Below are 19,060 nucleotides of genomic sequence, written 5' to 3' on the forward strand. Positions count from 1 at the left end.
CAGGAAACTGCCTGCTCACAGGTGCTTGTTTTGCCTTGCTGACAAGTTATAGATATTGAGTTTACAAGAAAAAAAGCGAAACCACACAAATGAGAAGCTGTAACTTGGGAAAAGTTCGATCATCTGACTCAGAGCTGCAACGATTAATTGTTTCAGTTGTTTTTCAAGCAAAAATTGCCGAACATTTGCTGGTTTCAGCTTCTTAAATGTGAGAATATGCTGCTTTTCTTCATCATTTATGAAAGTAAATGAAGAGTCGTGTTTTGGACAGAAGAAATATGAAGACGTCACTTTGCTCTCTGGGAAACTGTGATGAGCATTTCTTACAAACTCGACATTTTACGGACAACAAAAACGACAACAATGAATCGATTAATCGAGAAAATAATCAGCACATTGTCAATAATGAAAGTAATGGTTAGTTGAACAGACTTCTCAGAGTAAATCCAGTCCAGTTTATCTTCCAGCAGACGCCCCCCTTCTGGCCCTCCCACCACCACCACCACCTCGTGGTCCACTAAGCTCCGAGTCTTACAGGGTTAAAAGCTTATTGTCTCCACCAAGCTGATTAGTTAACTTTTGAGACTGCAGGGTGGCAGTTTGGTCACACAACTTCAACATGGTGATCGTTAGCAGCAGAAACATCATAACTTTAACGCTCAGTTGGAGTTTTTAATGTGTTTTCCACATGACATCAGCAGTTTAACTTATTTCCACATATAGTCGTGGAAACTGTGACAAACACCTGCCCGCTGGATTAAAAGAAGCAAATCCATTCATGTAAAGCGCCGCTGCCTCTGTGTTCACAGGAAAATCTTACAGAACAGAAGCTGCTCTGTCTGATGACTCCCTGAAGCTTTTTCCCAGCTTTTGTTCAACCTGCAGCCACCTCACTCTCCTCAGCCGACAAAGCTGATGTGGAAGTAATCTCTAAAAGGTGTCTGCATTGAGTTACACACAGCTGTATCCAGCAGGGCAGCGGAAACAGGCTGGAGGAGAGGTTATATTATCTTTGAAGCATGCGTGTATCAGTACAGTATTAATATCGGTGAAGAGAAACAGGAAAGATGAGAGATGGTGCTGTATGATAGGCTGTGTGCCAACTTTAAACCAGAGTCGTGAACGTATTACTGCGAGGGGCTCTGAGCTCTCAAGATACTCCATCAAGAGGAGGAGTGACATCCTGTCGGAGGACGAGGGTCAGATCTTAATCTGATTTGCTTTTGAAATTGAAATACCTGCAGACGGCAGCGTTTCTTGGCAGTGAGTGTGGCTCGTCCACCACTGATCCAGGCTGAACTGTCTTGACTTCTGAATGGTTCGCCATGAAATCTTGTACAGAAATTCGTGCTTCCCAGAGGATGAATCCTGCTTGTAGTTATACCCTGACTTTCCCTCTTGTGCAATGATGGATGGATGGATGGATGGATGGCCAGGAAATTTTGTACAAACATTCATGTTCCCCAGAGGATGAACCGTAGTGACTTAAGTGACCCCCTGACCTTTCCTTGAGTGCTACCATGAGGTGATGGATGGATGGACGGCTGGCCATGACATTTTGAATGCACATTCATGTTCCCCTCAGGATGAATTGCAATAACTTTCTGTCGTGCACGCCTCATCAGGTCAAACCTATGAAACATCAGCATGTTTGCATTGTCACCATGAGCAGGTCAACATCTTGATGTTAGCATTTAGCTCGTAGCACCACAGGGCATGAGAGAGAGGGCACTCTGTTAGCGCTGGATAAAGGTCTAGCTGTCTGGAGCAGTAACCAAGCACAATCATCTTGGGTGGCGCTAAACCCAGGATGTAGTGACTTGTGGTGGAGGTCCTCCAAAGGTTCCTTGTCCCCGGGGAAGGTTCCCGCGATGGAAACGATGCTCACGCTGGTCTTGCACTGTGTTTGGTTGTTATGTTTTCATCTCCAGTTACAGCATAAATAGCAATTACAGCTCTGTAAATCCGCTCTTATAACAAATACCTAACCCTGACCCTTTTAATGAGGAGAGCCTCAGAGCTGCTAGCATGGCTGTAGAGTCAAATGCTTTTTCCAAGAGTTTATATGTACAGCACTGAACATGCAGTGTATTCTTTACTATTTATAGACATATGTTTTTGATCTGAACTGTGTCGTAGTTCTTAGTTAGAGATGAATTTCCCCTCTTGGGCGGTCGACTGAACCGTGTGACGGTTAATCTCCACCAGCACACCAACTATGAGACGTTCCAGCAACGCCCCACTTAATCTTGAGTTTGAGAAACCCCGCTGCCGCACACACCTCCATGTTTTCTCGCAGGCCCACATTGGGAGGAAACAAAGAGGAAGTGACAGGAAAGCACGGGTTGCTTCTTAATTGTTAGTGATTGTTTGGTTTACTTTCCCAGACCGTGCCCTCCAATCAATCCAGTCATCTGTGTAGGGCTCGGACAAAGCCAGAGCTGTGTCGCCATGGTGAGGGATTGTTTGCATCCAGTCATGCCGCTATCCATGTGGACACACACACACACACACACACACTGCAGCATGCTCTTTTGTCTGTGCACCACTTGTTTCAGTGGACCCCCTCCTGCCAGCTCAGCCTCCTTGTTGCTTTAAAAATTGGCCTCAGATTGCGTCATCGTCTGTTGTTGACCTGCACGCTGCTGCTGCCGCTTTAAAGCTGACATCACGTTTCAGGCGTGTTAGCAAAATATTAGCTAAATGTTAGCAAAATAGTGTGTAAAAATACAGTTTGACTGAACTGAGAAAGGTGCTGATTTCTGTGATATTGAAATTGAATCAGCTTTTTTCCAAATACTAACATTGTCCTTGTTTAATTAGTGCAATTTAAGAGACACTGAACCCAATTTGATACAGTTAGTGTGCTGTTTTGAGACACTATTAAGTTGTACTTTAAGTTGTACCTTTAAAATGTAGACAGTATCTTTCAGTACAAATAGATGTACTAACACACATCTAATTAGAACTTAAATGTTCTCAAAATAGCTAAAATAAGTGTATTCGAGTATATTTACAAATTTTAATGTTATCTTTTTCCATTGTGTGTCAAAAAATCGCACATTTCAAGTACATTTTTCATTCCTGGGTGCACATGGAAGTTAACTTAAATACAGTTTATTTATTCGCAACTTTGTATTTTCATTATTTGTAAAAGGCAATTTCCCAAATATATCATAACAGTGACTTAATCGCAGTTTTGCAAACATCAGGCCGTCCTCATCAGAAATATAACCATATAGGTCGACTGTGAAAGCAGCTTATTATGACCCTTATTTACGTTTCTTGTTCGGCAGCGACTTCTAGTGGCTATAGTAAATATGACAGCAGTAAAGGAGGAAGTCAGGTGGAGAAGTATCAAGATGTAGCTGAACCCAAACCACAATGTTTCTGAACCTAACTAAACTGCGACTGTATGACAAAGGTCTGTTAAACCTCTCGCTGGTCCGCTGCAGCGGTCGTGTTTTGGGAATAGTGCTTATATGTTTTATGTTTCTTTTCGTAAAAAATCCAACTTTTAAGGCACTTCTGGGCAACAGTATTCAGTTTTGTCTGTTGCTGGCAGGCTGCTGGATCAACAAGTCAGGGTCAGGAGTTCAAACCTCATCAGTGAGTTTGTTAAAGTTTAATTAAGCGATGGACTGAGAGAGCACTGGGCTTAAGCAAGGCAGGAAATGAGCTCTTTCATGGGTATTTTGCATTTAAACCCAGACTTCAAGTTGTTTAGACTTTAAGAAATATCTTCATACTTTTAGTAATCATCTCGGGGATATTAAAAGAGCTTTCAGTGGTATTTCTGTGCTGATCAGTCCTATAAATTGCCGTCCATATTTGAGGAAATGCATGTAAGAAACACTGACGTGCCACACTGTGACCCCTCCCTAACTCTGCCTTCTTGTGGCATCCTGAGAATGAAACTTCAGGGGAGGCAGACTGAAGTCACAACTAAGTTTAGCTCCATGCTTCACAGCCCAGACACAGGATTCTTCACGTCTGAAGCCAAATGGCTGCAGCAAAAGTTGTGCGACAGCGAGGATTTGCACTGATAGCAGCAACCTCTCCTCCCCACATACACACACACACCGATAAACAGAAAACTTCTTAATATCTGATTCACCATCTTAGCTTTTCATGTTGATTTGCTAATTAGCACTAAATAAGAAACTACAGCTGAGGCTGATGGGAATGTCTTTCTTTTTCTGGCATTTGTTTATAATTTTTTTTACCTCACAGCCTCACCCTGATTCAGAATCAGGTTTTAAGGCTGAACAGATGCTACCTGCAGCGGCCTGCGCTGCTGGATGTTGCTCCAGCAGGAATGCCTCTCCTGCATTAACGTGTTAATTTGTCCTGGATTCTCTGCGAATGGATTACTACGTGAAGGATTGAGTATGCAGCCGGAATGTGGAGCATCGAGTCTGTTTATTAAACTGTGACTAATGGAAAAGGAAACGGCTTCAGCACCTTTCCCACAGGTTCTGACGTCGAACACACCGTGGAGACGTACAGCTCAGTCTGGTACCACAGTGACTCTGGAAGTATACATTTACAATCACCCAAAATAGAAACACACACGATGTACAGTAGCATACTAATTAATTTGTGTGCACTCACCATGTTGCTTGCATGATTTATTTATTCGCATTCTGGTGTTGGGGGGGCTTCAAAGTGACTGTAATTCACATCAAAGACCGAACCAGAGAGAAAGTGAAAGTAGCATGATGAAAATTCAGAACAATAACAGCAACGGCCGTCGGGGAAAGAGCCACAGAGGCGCCGAGCCTCGTAGTGATTCAAGTGCTGGAAGTTATTAGCGGGGGTAAAGAAAATCGAAGCTCGTTTCCACAAGGAAACGGGGCTGCAGTGGTCCTGTCGTCAGAGCCGGTGTGCGAGGAATTCGATTAGCCGGACATTGATGAGCTGGAAAGCCAGTGTGGCGTTAAGTTTCCAGGTCACAGCTTCTATTTCCTGTGTGTGCACTCGGTTTATATAAGATTTTCAGTTGGTCTAAGCGGTTATGAAAAGGCCGTTTCATCTTCGAGGATCAAAGTATAAAAAGCTATACGTACAAGAACCTCTGAACATCTGCTCCTGCACAGCTGCCTGCCAAACAGCTCCTTGCGTATGGTGTGATATTCGTGTCAGAGGACCAGTGGGAGAGCACGAGGAATGAAATTGATGTTACATTCAGGGCTCCAGACTAACTTTTTTTTCCATCAGCGTCCTTGAACAGTCCTGAAAAATAACTTTAACCATCAGAAGTAGATCTGAACTGAATGGTAACTTGTAGTACTGTAGTAAGACCTGCAAGACTGAAGACCTAAAAGTATATTTTACAGCCTCTTGTAGCTCATTGCTTCACAATTTAATCTTTGCTGCAGCTTATCTCGCTCTCTGTTTTGTTGATAGGTGGATGATAATTGTATCACAGAGGAGCGAATGACTTCAGTCCAACTTCTCACACAGATGTGCCAATAGCGAGTGTGTGTATACGTATCCACAGTGTGGGAGAGGTGGCGGGAAAGATCAGGTTTACAAGACTGTGTCAACTGGCTCTTCCTCCTGGATCAAACCACAGTGGGAGTTCAACATCGCTCGTCATTGAATAAACATTGTATTACAACATTTCAGCTGCAGCTGTGAAAATCTACAGGCGTCATCACATCATCTGTTGGGATACTGTTTGTTATGAAACCATGTCGTGAATGTAGCAGAACAAGTTTGTTTAGAAATACCCGCAGAGTCAAACTTTTCCAGCGAGCAGTGCCTTCAGATTAGACGTGTTTCCTGCCTGAACCTCCACCGATCTTTAATTTTACCGTCTCCCATTTCCTCCACTGTTCTGCTGAGCTGTACTCATGAGTGTAGTCTCATTTACCGGGCTGTAACAGGCGTCTGGATTCAGATGCATCCTGCAGTATCTGTCTGAAATTACAAATCATCCCGCTTTTCCACCAAAGGCAGGCCTTGCCCTCACCAGATGCCTAGTGCAGTGTAATGCAGTCTCAGTGGTAAACGGCCTCAAGGGGGGGCAGTAGTTAAATTGCAGGAGGATTGGGACTCCCGCTCCAGCTGTGATGAAGATGGAAGGCAACTAAATTGTTAAGGGAGGCCTCGAGCGATGTGGAAGTCAAGGATCAGAGCAGAGCTGATGGTCCGGTCAGGAAAAAAAAGCAGAGTTGCTGCCCAGTAGGGTTTGCAAAAGTCTGAGCATTAGGCACCAGCTCCTTCACTGCTCTGTTGCTTGCGCTGGCTCGCTGTAGTGGCCTTGCCAGGTTTGTAATGACTGCCTCGCTGCTGAGGTGCTTGTGTCAGCAGTTTGAAATGGCTCTCGTTCTGCGTGCATGCGACCGCTGAAAGCTCTCCTGCACTGATGCTGGGGAAAATGAAAAATACGTCGGATGAGGCCTGTTTGACGGTCACAATCGCTGCACCACAAGTGTGCTCCTGCAGCAATTTGTCAGAGACATTGCAGGAAACTGCTTCAAACAGTGCAAGTGTTGGAGGTTGTTAAGTGGTCGGTTTACAGGAAGCTGGTGTCACTCTAGAGGTTATAAAGCTATTCTGTGACGTGTTTTAACTGAATCATATTTTACAAAATTATCATAGGCAAATGTATTATTTCACAGAAATAGTTTTTAAACAAAACAAAATATGTTAAAACACCTGCACTGATTATTTAAGGGCAGCAACAAACTTTAAACACAATATTGACATATTATCACCTTGTGCAGTTGATGTGGCTAATACGTTAGCTCTGTTAGCATAGGTTTGTGTTTCTTGTTGTGCTCCTTTCTCATTATAGCTTGTGCCAATATACTCTCTAATTCTGATATGAATGATGCTATAGCAGCTAGCTAACTACTTGATGAGCCGCCATTGTTGCTTTCAGACGAACAGTCCCTTCTCTTGCTGGTCGTCACATCTAAAGCTCGCCTGTAGCCGCCAGTAGTTCCTCAAAGGGTGCTGATTGGTTCAACCACTGTGTGTCCACTAGTGCCTAGCTTGAAGCCTGGCTAGATGGATTTGCGAGATCTGCTGATGTTAGCATGCTAACCAGCTAGCCTTGGCTCATCCTGTCTTGTACCACTTTGGACCTCGAGCTTCTGACAGAACCGCTAGCTGCATGGCTAACTAGCTAACGGCAGCTTAAGTTAGCAGTTTGCAGTTACTCTGGTAATACGCTTCCCTCTATTTTAAGGTTTTTGTTTTACATGCTTTAGGAGTTTTCTCTGAAATGCTTAACAGAGTTCCTTGCACCTAACATCGTTATCTTTTTTTGTCTTTAGGATATGGACAGGAAACACTATTAGCGCCCCCTTGTGGTGTGGAGGAATGAGGGCTGCTGGATGAAGGCAATGGAGCTGAAAGTGTGGGTGGACGGAGTGCAGCGCATCGTGTGCGGGGTCACAGAGTTCACAACATGCCAGGAAGTGGTCATCGCTTTGGCTCAAGCCATCGGTAAGCTCAAAACTACTTAGTACAATATGAGAAACAGTGTCGTCTCTTGTGTTCACAGGTAGTATTCTAGAAAAATGTCTAATATTAAAGGAATATGGGCAATAAAAGTGAATAAGTATTGGTTATATGATGGGTAATTCACAGCCCAAAATAAATACACAAATAAAGTCTGTGGAAATCCAAATGGCCAGCCAATAATGTGGGATGAAATCCTCTTCATCTGGCTCCTGTGCTGAAAAACTTCAACTAAAGTGGTGTAAAGGATATTTTGTCCAACATAAATCCCTGTGGGGGATTTTCTGTGATGTGGGTTGGTTCCAGTATTGGCCAGGCAGGTTGTCAGACGTAGTGGAGATGATAAATTGCAGTAAAATGAAAAGTGACTAGAGGGCACAAAGAGATTTTCACCATAAATAGGCTGCACAGAACAAGATGAGTCATGCTGCAGACTTCGGTTTATTGACGTGGCGTCCAACTGCAGAGAAATAAGTTGACGCTCTGTCTCTGTTGGTCATTGCATGGATTTTAATGTGCGTATAAATCTTTGTGAATCCAGGACAATAAATATGATTTCTTTGAATTGAGTGATCTACAATGGACAGATGTCTACAGAGATTTTTCTCCGAGTTGAAACATGTGTGTCTTTCAGGGTGACAGTGTAGCAGGAGTTATGGCGTCCACTGTCCTTTGTCCCCTCTGTGCCTTTTGTCCAGGCGAGGGCACTTTGATGTGAATGGCTGTAGTGATGAATGCACCTCTTTTACAAGGGCCCTTACTGTGAGGGTGAGGGTAGGATGGGGACTGTTTTACTCTTATCTATATGTGTACAGACAAGAATGCACTAGACACACACACACACACACACACACACACACACACACACACACACACACACAAAGAGGGTGAGAGAGCTGTGAACCATTGAGTGTTTTCCCAGCACAATCACTGCTTGTTGAGTTGTATTTTCCCACTGTAAAGTTCTTTCACTGACTGTGCTGGTAAAGTCCTTTGAAGCTACCAAGCTACCATTTTTGAAAGCATGCTTAGCTTCTTACCACCATGATAAGATGCACAAATGCTATAAAATCTGGTTGTATCGACACAGTAAATGAGCCACGTTGCATAACAGGCCATAAATCATTGGTTTCATCAGCACAACAATGAAAGTGACTTGTGTTTGTGACTCATGTATAAAGGGGCCGAGGATAGATCCTTGGGGAACACCACAGGTCAGTCAGACCTCCCAGGAAGAGAACAATAACTTCTACAACAGAGAAAGTTTATTGAACAACAAGATGGACTCGTCTAAGACAGTAGCTCTCAAACCTTTTCATGTTAAGGAATACCAAACTGACACCAATAAGACCATTGGCTCTCGACCTGGGGGTCAGGAGAAGATCATTTTCCAGAGGTTGCCAGATAATTTTGGAGAAATCCACCACCAGAACTGTAGTTGGAGTAGTTTTTATGTTGCATTGCATGGACCAGTGATATGATTAAAATTGATTTTATTGTTTGTTTGTGAGAGTTAAAGTGTTTGTGTACATAAGTTTTAATTGGACACACACAAACAAACCCATCTTTTTCTGGGTGGTCTTGACTTGAAAAGGTTGAGAACCGCTGAATTGGACCAGGGATCCCCTTTTGATAAGATTTTTATTTAAGAAAGTGTTGAAAATACATGACCGAAACAGTCAAACATTATGTTTTGGATTTAAGTTTATTGAAAATAAAATCTTCTTCTTTTTGCTTTGGACCTCCTGGACCCCACCATGAGAACCATGAGTCAAAGCTTCATCCCAAACCCATTTTCTAAGCAGTTAATTAAAATTAAGGGATCAACTGCATCAAAAGAAATGCTGAAATCAATACATTTTATAACTAACTAACTTATGATGAGGTCAGTTTGAGTGATGTTTACATATTTTATTTACGCTTTTACAAAACACATCAATCCACTGATAACATAACAATAAGATCTTCAAGCAAAATCAAACATCAATGCAAACTATCTGTAAAAGATTAGAGTCATGTCTGTGTCTGGAAGAGGAGGATCTGCTACTTGGACCACCTGTCTCCTCAACCTCCCCTCAGGACTTATTCTGCTTTCCAGTCAAAGTCGAGGTCGGAATTTCCTACTTCCGACCTCCAAGCGTTCCAGGTGCACAACGCCAAAAGGTAACAAAGACCTTGGCTGGCAAGTGAACACACAACTGATTTTACATCACTTTTACAGTTGGAAACGTATCTAAGTATTCCAGTAACTCGCCTAAATGTAATACAAACACTGTTGTCTACAAAGTAGTACTTCTACTAGTAGTAATTCTGAGTTTTAGTGGCATTTCATTGTATTTTTCTGGAAGGAGGTCGGAAATTTTTGAGTTCTGAAAAGTCTGGAACGCGGCATTAATACAGGGATGATACAAAAGACAGAGCAGGAGTTTGAGATGGTTCACAGTGCACTCACCAACAGCCTCAAAAATAAGTTGGCAAGGAAAGAAAGTGTACAGGAAGGAATCTGAAGTCAGGATATATCTGGAGAATGTCATGTTCTGTAGCTGTAAAGAAAGAGTGTTAAAGCCCGTCATCATTCATGTCTGAATAAGCAACAATCAAAGTTAAGTTTTGTGACTAAAGAAAGCATTGTTGGTTTTTATTTATAAAGAATTAAACTGTTCACAAACTCAACTTCTGCTTCATCAGGACTCTCTGTTTTGGCCACTGACCAAAAAGATAACAAAACAAAATGAGCCCACAGCTGTCATCACATTCAAATGTTGCTAAATCCTGATTGGTGCATGAAAGTACATGACGTCAGCTGTTTCAAAACAGAAAGAGGCTCACTGAGAGAGAAAAAGATACAGGAGGTCTCTCATGTGAAACAACCAAATGTGTGATTTGCTGAACCCGCCACTCTGAGCTGATTGTGAAAATATGTTCTCCATATCACGTGCTTTATCATTTCCCAGGACGCACCGGCAGGTACACTTTGATCGAGAAATGGCGTGACACGGAGCGTCACCTGGCGCCGCACGAGAACCCTGTGGTGTCCCTCAACAAGTGGGGTCAGTATGCCAGCGACGTCCAGCTCATCCTCCAACGAACCGGCCCCTCCGTCAGCGAGCGGCCCACCTCTGACGGGCAGGCTCGCGTCCCGGAGCGCGGCCTCTACCGCCAGAGCCTGCCGCCTCTGGCCAAGCTCCGCCCGTCAGGGACAGACCGCTCGCTCAAAAGAAGGGAACCCAAACGCAAGTCCCTGACGTTCACCGGAGGGGCCAAAGGTCTGCGGGACATATTTGGGAAAAGCAGAGATGCTGAAGGTAGTGTGCTGGTTTTACTGGCCTCCCTCCCTCCCTCCCTCTATGCTTTTACTTGTCAACAATCCAATCACTGTCCTTTCATCTCCTGCTCATTAATCCAGCCAAACAGCCCCAGCAGCGTGGTGTGAGCCTCAACCTACGCAGGGTTGGAGGTGTTGGAGTAGCATCTGCACCTGGGAGTCCAGCCAGAGACCTGGGCCGGCTGGTGCAGCTGCAGAGAGACAAACTCCAGGCCCTGGAGAGCCGTCTTCTGGGCTGCGAGGCCGAGCTGCGAGACTGGGATGAGTCTACCGGGGAGGCCAATGAAGTGAGTAAAATCAGCCGCCAGCTGCCGGTGAAAGATCCATAACACCTGCACTCTTGTCTGTAAATATATTCAGGTTTACGCTGCCTGTTACATCTCAACATCATCTTTTCTTTACCATGTTTTGTTTAATAATGTTTCAAGTGTTCAAGTTACACCATTTTCCACCCACCAGGGAGGAAACCTGGAGGAGGAGCTGCTGCTTTTAGAGCAGCAGGTGAGGAGGAACGACGCAGAGATGGAGGAGGAGGAGTTCTGGCAGAACGAGCTGCAGATCGAGCAGGACAGCGAGCGGCAGCTCCGGCAGCAGCTAGCCGAGCTGCAGGGCTGCGTGCGCGACTGCGAGGCCAAGCTTTCAGAGTACATATCGCGCATACAGGTGAGCTTGTTTTTCACCTGCAAAAACAAGTGGTGGTAATCAGAGTAGTCAAGTGTGAAACTGGATTATTTCTGGTTTTCTGTGAAGATCATGTTCATGCCATGTTCATTTCCATATTATTTATTGTCTGTAATGTCACATAGAGCATGGAGGTCGGCCTGGAGCAGGAGCGGCTGCAGCAGGAGGCCGAGCTCAACCAGAAGGACAACGAAGAGGAGGTACGACAGCATACAAACAGAGAGGAGCGTAGTTTGTCGAACTACTGAGATAGAAAACCCCGAAGACGCCAAGAAACGTTTCAATTTCATTAGAAATGATAAGAAAATGAGATGAAATAGGGAGGGAGCGGGGTCAGTTAAGAGATTTCTTTCTTTCAAGCACATTTTTCTTCGTATTACAGTATAAATAGAGAAAGAGCTGGAAGTCTGAAAGCCAAGCAGAGTATTCAGATCAGTAAAGAACAGAAAATGTGTAATTTAAAATCTTTTTAATAATTAGTTTCATTAAAAAAACAAATCAGCGTCACTTGTTCTTTGTGTTTTGTGCCAATTTAGCAAATAGCAGGCTAAACTGAGATGGTGAACGCGGTAAACACAACCTGGCAGACGCCAGCGTGTTAATAAATATCTTCTTTGATGAGCTTCTCCAAATGTAAAGCCACAAAGTGACCAAATTTCGAAATCTGCATTGTTTCCAAGCTCATTAAAGCATGAGAGTCCTCCTACGTCTTTATATACGAGGATTAGTTTCTCCAGCCCTTCTCTCCTGACAAGTTGTGATGAGCGTTGGCTCTCTTTCCCCACTTCCAACTCTGGCTTTCAGGTGCAAACACAGCTGGAGAAAGTGCGGGCTGAGCTGGAAATGCAGAGCCAACACACAGCGCGGCTGGAGAGCAGCTGCAGGGCGTTGGAACGCTCACTTGGCCAGTCGAGCAAGAGATTACAGGTCAGCACAGATCCTACTGTTCACTATCTTCATTCTGCTTTTGTTTTGAACGCCATCGCCTCTAAATCATCAGGAAATGAAAGCACTCTTGGAAGTTCCCTATACGTGTTGAAAGAATGTTATTTTGGGGAAATGTTTGAAGAAGGCTCATTAAAAAGTTTGCTAACTTTGGCGCTGCGGCGTTTGAAAAAAACCAGCTCCCTGCACACAGGTGGAACCATCGAAAATCTAAGCTCATTAAGTTGTGGGCAGTGAAGCAAAGTTTAACGTCAGGCTTGCAGCGGATCCTTGGCTGCGTGCGTCCTCGTGTGAAGTGAAGTGCTCTGTGCGCAGGCGAGGTCCAGTAGGGTGTGGGAGGCATGAGGTAATGAAAAAGGGGAAGGGAGGGAGGGTATTACAGCATTCTTCGCCTGATTAGAGAGGGACCTGAATAAGAACACAATCCCTCGCCTGCAGTTGCGTAACCATCTGGGAGCTAACACTTCTCTTTAGCTGTCTCATCTGGGTTGTGACTTCTGCAGAGATCCTGAGCACAGTCTGATCCCTTATTGTTTCTTACATCCACCTCAGTTACTGTGTAAATGTGTTTCTGTACTAGTGTGTCCAAGACCAATTTTAAAGGTAGTCTTTGTTTTTTTTTACATTGCAATGGTGGAGGATGTTCTCAGATCCTTTACTTATAGTTCCCATATTGTACGAAGTGAGTTGTGAGTTGTTTTCTATTTGCAAGGCAGGTCCAGGTGGTCACACAGCAGCCGTATGTAGAAAACTGTTCCTTTAAACGAGCCGTCAGAACTTCCTCAAGGTTGTGATGTCACAACTGTACAGTCACTGTCCTCAGCCACGCCCCCAGTAAAGCTACAGTTGCAAAAACACGGCAAAACTGTGCAGAGACGAGGTGGGTGGTGTCTGCTCAGGCCTGTGAGAGCTGACCAATCAGAATAGACTGGATTGTGCAGGAGAGGGTCCTTAAAGAGACAATCACTTAAACAAAGTGTTCAGACAGAGGGTGAATAGAGGCGCTGCAGCAATGGACAGTATGAGAAAATAATGTGTTTTTTGAACATTGAAGCATGTAAACATTTTTCAGAATAAAAGTATGAACCTGGAAATTAGCGTAATCCACTGATTGATTAGCCGACTAATCGTTTCAGCTGTACTTGGACAGAATGTAACACAAGCTGTCAAATAAATGTTGTGTTGTAAAAAGCAAAATATATCCCTCTGTTCTCAAGTGAAGTACCACTAATTCAAATCTGTTTTTGATTAAAATGTACTTATTGCTTTCCCTCACTGACACATTGAGTGTATTGCCACACTTTCACTGAGGAGTTGATCTCATTTCGTTGTTGTGCTGTTTCAGGAGAAGGAGCAGGAGCTGGAGCAGCTGACAAAAGAGCTTCGACAGGTCAACCTGCAGCAGTTCATTCAGCAGACTGGCACCAAGGTCACCGTGCTGCCTGCTCAACCTACAGGAGAAAACAGCAATGGCACGGACACACACACACACACACACACACACACACACACAAATGTATATAGACTCTATGGCTTGCCACGTCACCATCACCTTGTCTAAAGCTTCCCCACATTTTGACTGAGGTGCTCTACATACAGTGTTGTCCTCACATGTGCATGTACCCAGTGCCACCTTGTGGTCACCGTGAGAACGACACGTTAGACTGCAGACTTGAGCTGCTGAGGCAAGACTGTTGTGCCATAACAGCTTAAGTCTGTAACCCCATTACATGGACCAAATCACCAGCAGCCCAAAAAATGCTGCAAGAGTTTCACAGTTTCACAGTAAGTCAGAAGGAAAATCCCTATTTTCATCCTCAGAATATAAAATCCCCCAGAAGGTTTTGGGCCGTACTCTTTCTCATTTCTCTCCTGGTTCAGTTTTGCATCCTCACATGTACTACAGTGTTTTATCAAATGTTTTAATATCAAACATTTGCAAGTCATTATTTGGAAGAATCTCTTTAGCTGTTCGATCCTAGAGCAGTAGATTAAGCTGTGTCCTCGTCCTTGATGTCTGTCTTTGTCGCCTTGCTTGCTACAGAAGTGGAGTCTGGCTCTCTGAAACGACTCGGCTCTTCTCGGCTCTTACCCAGTGACCTTCGCACCCTTCAGAGCAAAGTGTCCTCCAGCCTCAACCCCGAAGGCATCTACGTCTGACCCCGAACTGAGTCCAGGAGACATTTTCTGAGCAGCCGGGAGGTCTGATGTTACCAAGAAACCAAGAATTGACTCCCCAAACTGCTGGAACGCTCTGAGCGAGGTACTGAAACGAACCAGCTCTAGTGTGGAGGATGGTGGCAAAAACATTACAAGGAGGATCATAAAAAAAAAAAAAAAAGACTCATATGTTGTGCATCTTTCCTGCACTGCTTCCTCTTCCATCGGGCCGAGACTCAAACTGATGTCAATATCCATTTGCAAACTAACATTTCATCAACTCTCTCTAAAGAAAAAAAAACTAGAAACCAGCAGATGTATATTTGTTGACTGAGGAGGCTTCAGACATTTTATGTAGTAAATCATGAACTGAAGAGAATTTCAGGATGCAAAGTTCGGACACATGTTAACGTCATCCATGCACGACGCCACACCTGTGCTATAACCACAGCCATATCTGATTGCCTTACTCTGGTGTCTGAACACCAGACGTCAATAAGTCTAATGTCAAAACAGAACTCAAGGTAGCTACTGAACTATGCGCCATATAAAGAAAAAATACTGAGCACCAATTCAGGTGATACCAAGTTATGGTAACTGATGTCAGAACACTGTAAAAAAGAAAAGAAAAAGAAAACTCATAATTTCAAGGCAACTGCATATTTGAGTTGAACTCTTACAAATAAACAAGAACCATTTAATTTTCAAACACCCAAATAAAGACAAATTGGGTTATTGGCTCAATGTGTACTATTTGTATATATATATATTTTGTTTTTTTAATTTTTTAAATACTGAAATTTTGTTTCTAAATGTTATTTCTTTTTAAATAAAGTCAAATTATCTCGACAACATCAAAATTTAGGGTTCATCATAAAACTCAAATTTAACGTCATCTTAAAATTGTGAGTTTCTACAGTGTGTAACTCAACATTGGCTCCTTTTCTTTCACACAAGTTTGATTTTTTTGTATCGATTTTTTACCACAAATACATTTACTTCCTGTGTTTGATAACAATGTAAAAAATCTTTCCCCATAGTTTAAAGCAAATGACTCAAAGTGAACAAAATCGAGAGGAACATCATCAGCTGCTGGACATTTCTGGTGATATAGTGGCTGTATGCTCAGTTTTGCTGCGGGGCCATTAATCTCCTCTTTGTTTCAGCTCAACACTTCCTCCCTCAGCTCTGAAACGTGAATGGAGCGATGAGTGATAACCGAGGCCTTTGAGCCTGCAGAGTAAATCCAGCCTGGAAAATTTGCCAACAATGACTTTCATTCCCCCGTCTGACCACCAGGTGGCAACAAATCATATAACATACATTCAGACAGGTGAAAGTTAACTGTGTGAAAGTTGCTCCTGGTCTGATGTTATCTGTCTTTATCCATTTTCACAGGTCATATCTTGTTTTGTAAGAAAGCCTCAGCTCGTGAGATTTTCAGTGAGCCACTTAGATCGTTGGCAAAGTATCTGACATGTTTCACTGTGTTCATTAAGCAGGGACAGCATCACACCCACATACTGTTTCATCTGATTTTTAACATTTGGGTGAACTGAAGATGTCTCATATGAACCAAAGCTTGTGTGAAAAACATTAATAGTTAGATGAATGTACTTTTTTATATGTATGCAACTTATACCCACGAAATGCTCAAACTGGAGTCGAACATATATTTTTCTTGGTTTGCTGTCGTTAGGTGCCAAATGGTTGAGCTCTAACGCACACGATGAGACAGAAAACGCTAAGTTTCACAGGAAATGAAGGGATTGATAGAGAGGAAGTTAACAGCAAAACTAAGACAGTTAGAGTGCATACCTCCGCCCAACAGTCCCCTTCAATTCAATCAAGCCTACTCCAGTATCAAATAAAACATATTTAAATCCGCTCGATCTGGGTTTTTATATGGATCAGAATCAGATTGTACTCACTCAGAGATACCAGCCGCCTAAATACGCCTCGTTTTTTTCGTCAAGATCCACGTGTTGAATCTGTACTCTTGTTTCAGCGGCTCAAGGTTCCTTTATTTATCATTCTGCAACACAGGGCTGTGCAACGAAACGCAAGAAAAACACTTTTTACGGTGGAGTACGGAGGATTATTTAAGGAGACTGAGGAAAAGAAGCTGCTTCTTAGTCTGGCGGTACGTCGACGGATACTCGTGTATCTCTTGCCAGACGGCAGCAGGGTGAACAGACTGGCTGGGATGGGTGTTTGTGAAACCTCACCTTTGTACACTACTTTTTTTTAAAGCTTCAGTTACTTGACACAGATCATGAATACAAATATATATCCAACAAATAAGATGATATGTCTTATTATAGATTGAGCTACCCAGCACTATACTAATATGTTAAAATCAGCCCGACCTTTACCAGCTGCAACATTAAAGACACGCACTGTCCGTTCATTACACCAGTAATCTGATAACAGTGATTTTTCTCTGACGTGCCATGTACTGATGGTGCTTAAATCATATTTATTTACATTTTTAAATGCATGCCTTGTATGTCTACACTCCGGTATTCCTTCTTTTACCTACACTCTGCCGCCGCTGACACATTTGCGGATACTTTTTCTACATCTATAAATCTCATCTCACCGTCCCCAGACGTACAGTACATTTCTCACGTACAGTTTATTATTTTCACAGATAAACAACCGCAAGCCTTGAAACGATTTCTGAGCATCATATCACACGCTCGACATCTTATTGACCCTCATTTGATCCCATAAGAAGCGAGCTCGCGTTTGCACGACAACAAAGTGAATTCCTCCCTCCGGCGCGAAGCATCTTCGCTTCGTTGTTTGCTCTGCGGTGCAAAAAGATACCCGGAGGAATGCACATCACAACTTCACAGCAAACTATTCTCTGTAACACAAGTTTTTTTTCTTTTTAAACTCCCCCTCTTAATATGCAGTAGTATCATCATGGTAACAACTTCAGCCGTGACACGGAGACTGTAACCCACTAATAAAGGAATCGCAGCTCTCGTCGACTGGAGGTTTTGAATAATGGCATGCCTTACTGAGAAAAAAATGTAAATAACGTCTACATATCACATCGGTCTCTAGACTATTTTTAAAGTAGATTGAAGTCTGACATATGCAGAGTGCTAGATAGGTTAGATTTTAACGCTGCCGTTGGATCGGCAGCTCCGTGTGCATGCAGTAATGTGTGATCGGTTTATTTGGACTCCCAATTAGTGGCTAACAATTCATCTGTGATTAATTTTATCTTGGGTTTGCTGTGTCCCTTTTTGCCTTGTTGACATTTACACAGATGGAGATTTGAGCTTCGCTAAAGAGCAGGCAGACAGTTATACTGGCAGAAAAAGAAAAAAAATGGCAAAACTTGCACATCATTTTCTCGCCTGTTCGTTTAATCCTGGCAGAGACGACGTTAACGGATGTAAAATAGATCCGTGCTGCATCGGAACATGCGAATAAGTTTACCGACATCGCTGCTTGTGTCTTTTTTTTTCCTGCTTCACGTGTCGAGACGTTGCCAATAATTGGTTTCTGTTGTGCCATCAGTGGTGCTTTTTTTTTCAATAAAAGTGCATATAGAAAATGTGATGAAGGAGCCATTATGGAAACAGCCATCAAGTGGTTTCGAATGCTATTTTAGAAACGCTGCAGCTCAGGGATATTTCAAGACACAGAATTACCCCGACAAGAATGGGCAGAAAAGTAATTATGGATAAATGCTGTTCATGATGTCTCGAGCCATTTGACAAGTTAAACTGTGTATTTGCTCTCACGGGGACTCGAGCAGCTGTTTGACAAGTTTAACGCGTGGCGTCGGCTCCTCGATACAACAAGAAAAATGTAACTGAGGTGTTGATTTGGTTACGAGAGACGACTTTACATGAAGATAAAGTGTTTCTCTTTGGCTTATCGTTCACTATAAAGCGACTGGGTACATCGCAGTGTACGCTGAAACACATCAACGCTTCCTGCTGCTGGTTAGATGACCTGTGCTTGGCTTACATCACTGACTTTGCACTAACCCGACATTTAGAAGAGACAGATTATTGTACACAGTATTATGAATGTTATAATTTTGTATCGTTGACTTACAAGTTCACCTACTGTATTTTTTAGCCTCAAATCTTCTTTTTGTGGGTCATCAATTAGCCACTACAGTATGTATGAAAGATATTGGAAATCAAATTCAAGAATAATGTAAAATATTATAAATAAATGGATAAAATATATTTAAAAAAAACATGCCAGAAAAGAATAAACTGCTATAAAGTGCTGAATCATGTGTTGTTTTGTGTTGTTTGTGATGCATTTTGTATTTCTCAGAAAGGAAATAAAGGCCTGATCAGCTCGAAACATGACCTGAGCAGGTAAAACATTGCTGTTGGGTCCCTTTCAAGCACAAACTAAGCTAAAATAATTAAATAAGCCACAAGGAATTTATTCAATTAATTTTCTGTTGATTCTCATAACCTGTTGATGAAA

At 42.9% G+C, this 19,060-nt stretch overlaps 1 protein-coding gene across 1 annotated transcript; it reads left to right on the forward strand.

Moving 5' to 3' along the window:
• Nucleotides 1-7,293: 7,293 nt before the first annotated feature.
• rassf8b (Ras association domain family member 8b) lies at nucleotides 7,294-18,855 on the forward strand. Its single transcript, XM_073480973.1, has 8 exons — nucleotides 7,294-7,461; nucleotides 10,431-10,781; nucleotides 10,883-11,088; nucleotides 11,261-11,464; nucleotides 11,608-11,682; nucleotides 12,287-12,409; nucleotides 13,773-13,899; nucleotides 14,469-18,855. Exons 1-8 carry the CDS (start codon nucleotides 7,350-7,352, stop codon nucleotides 14,585-14,587), a joined length of 1,317 nt encoding a protein of 438 aa, XP_073337074.1. The 5' UTR covers nucleotides 7,294-7,349; the 3' UTR covers nucleotides 14,588-18,855.
• Nucleotides 18,856-19,060: the final 205 nt, after the last annotated feature.

The sequence above is a fragment of the Pagrus major genome, chromosome 14 (assembly GCF_040436345.1).
Source record: "Pagrus major chromosome 14, Pma_NU_1.0".
Lineage (NCBI taxonomy): Eukaryota > Metazoa > Chordata > Actinopteri > Spariformes > Sparidae > Pagrus > Pagrus major.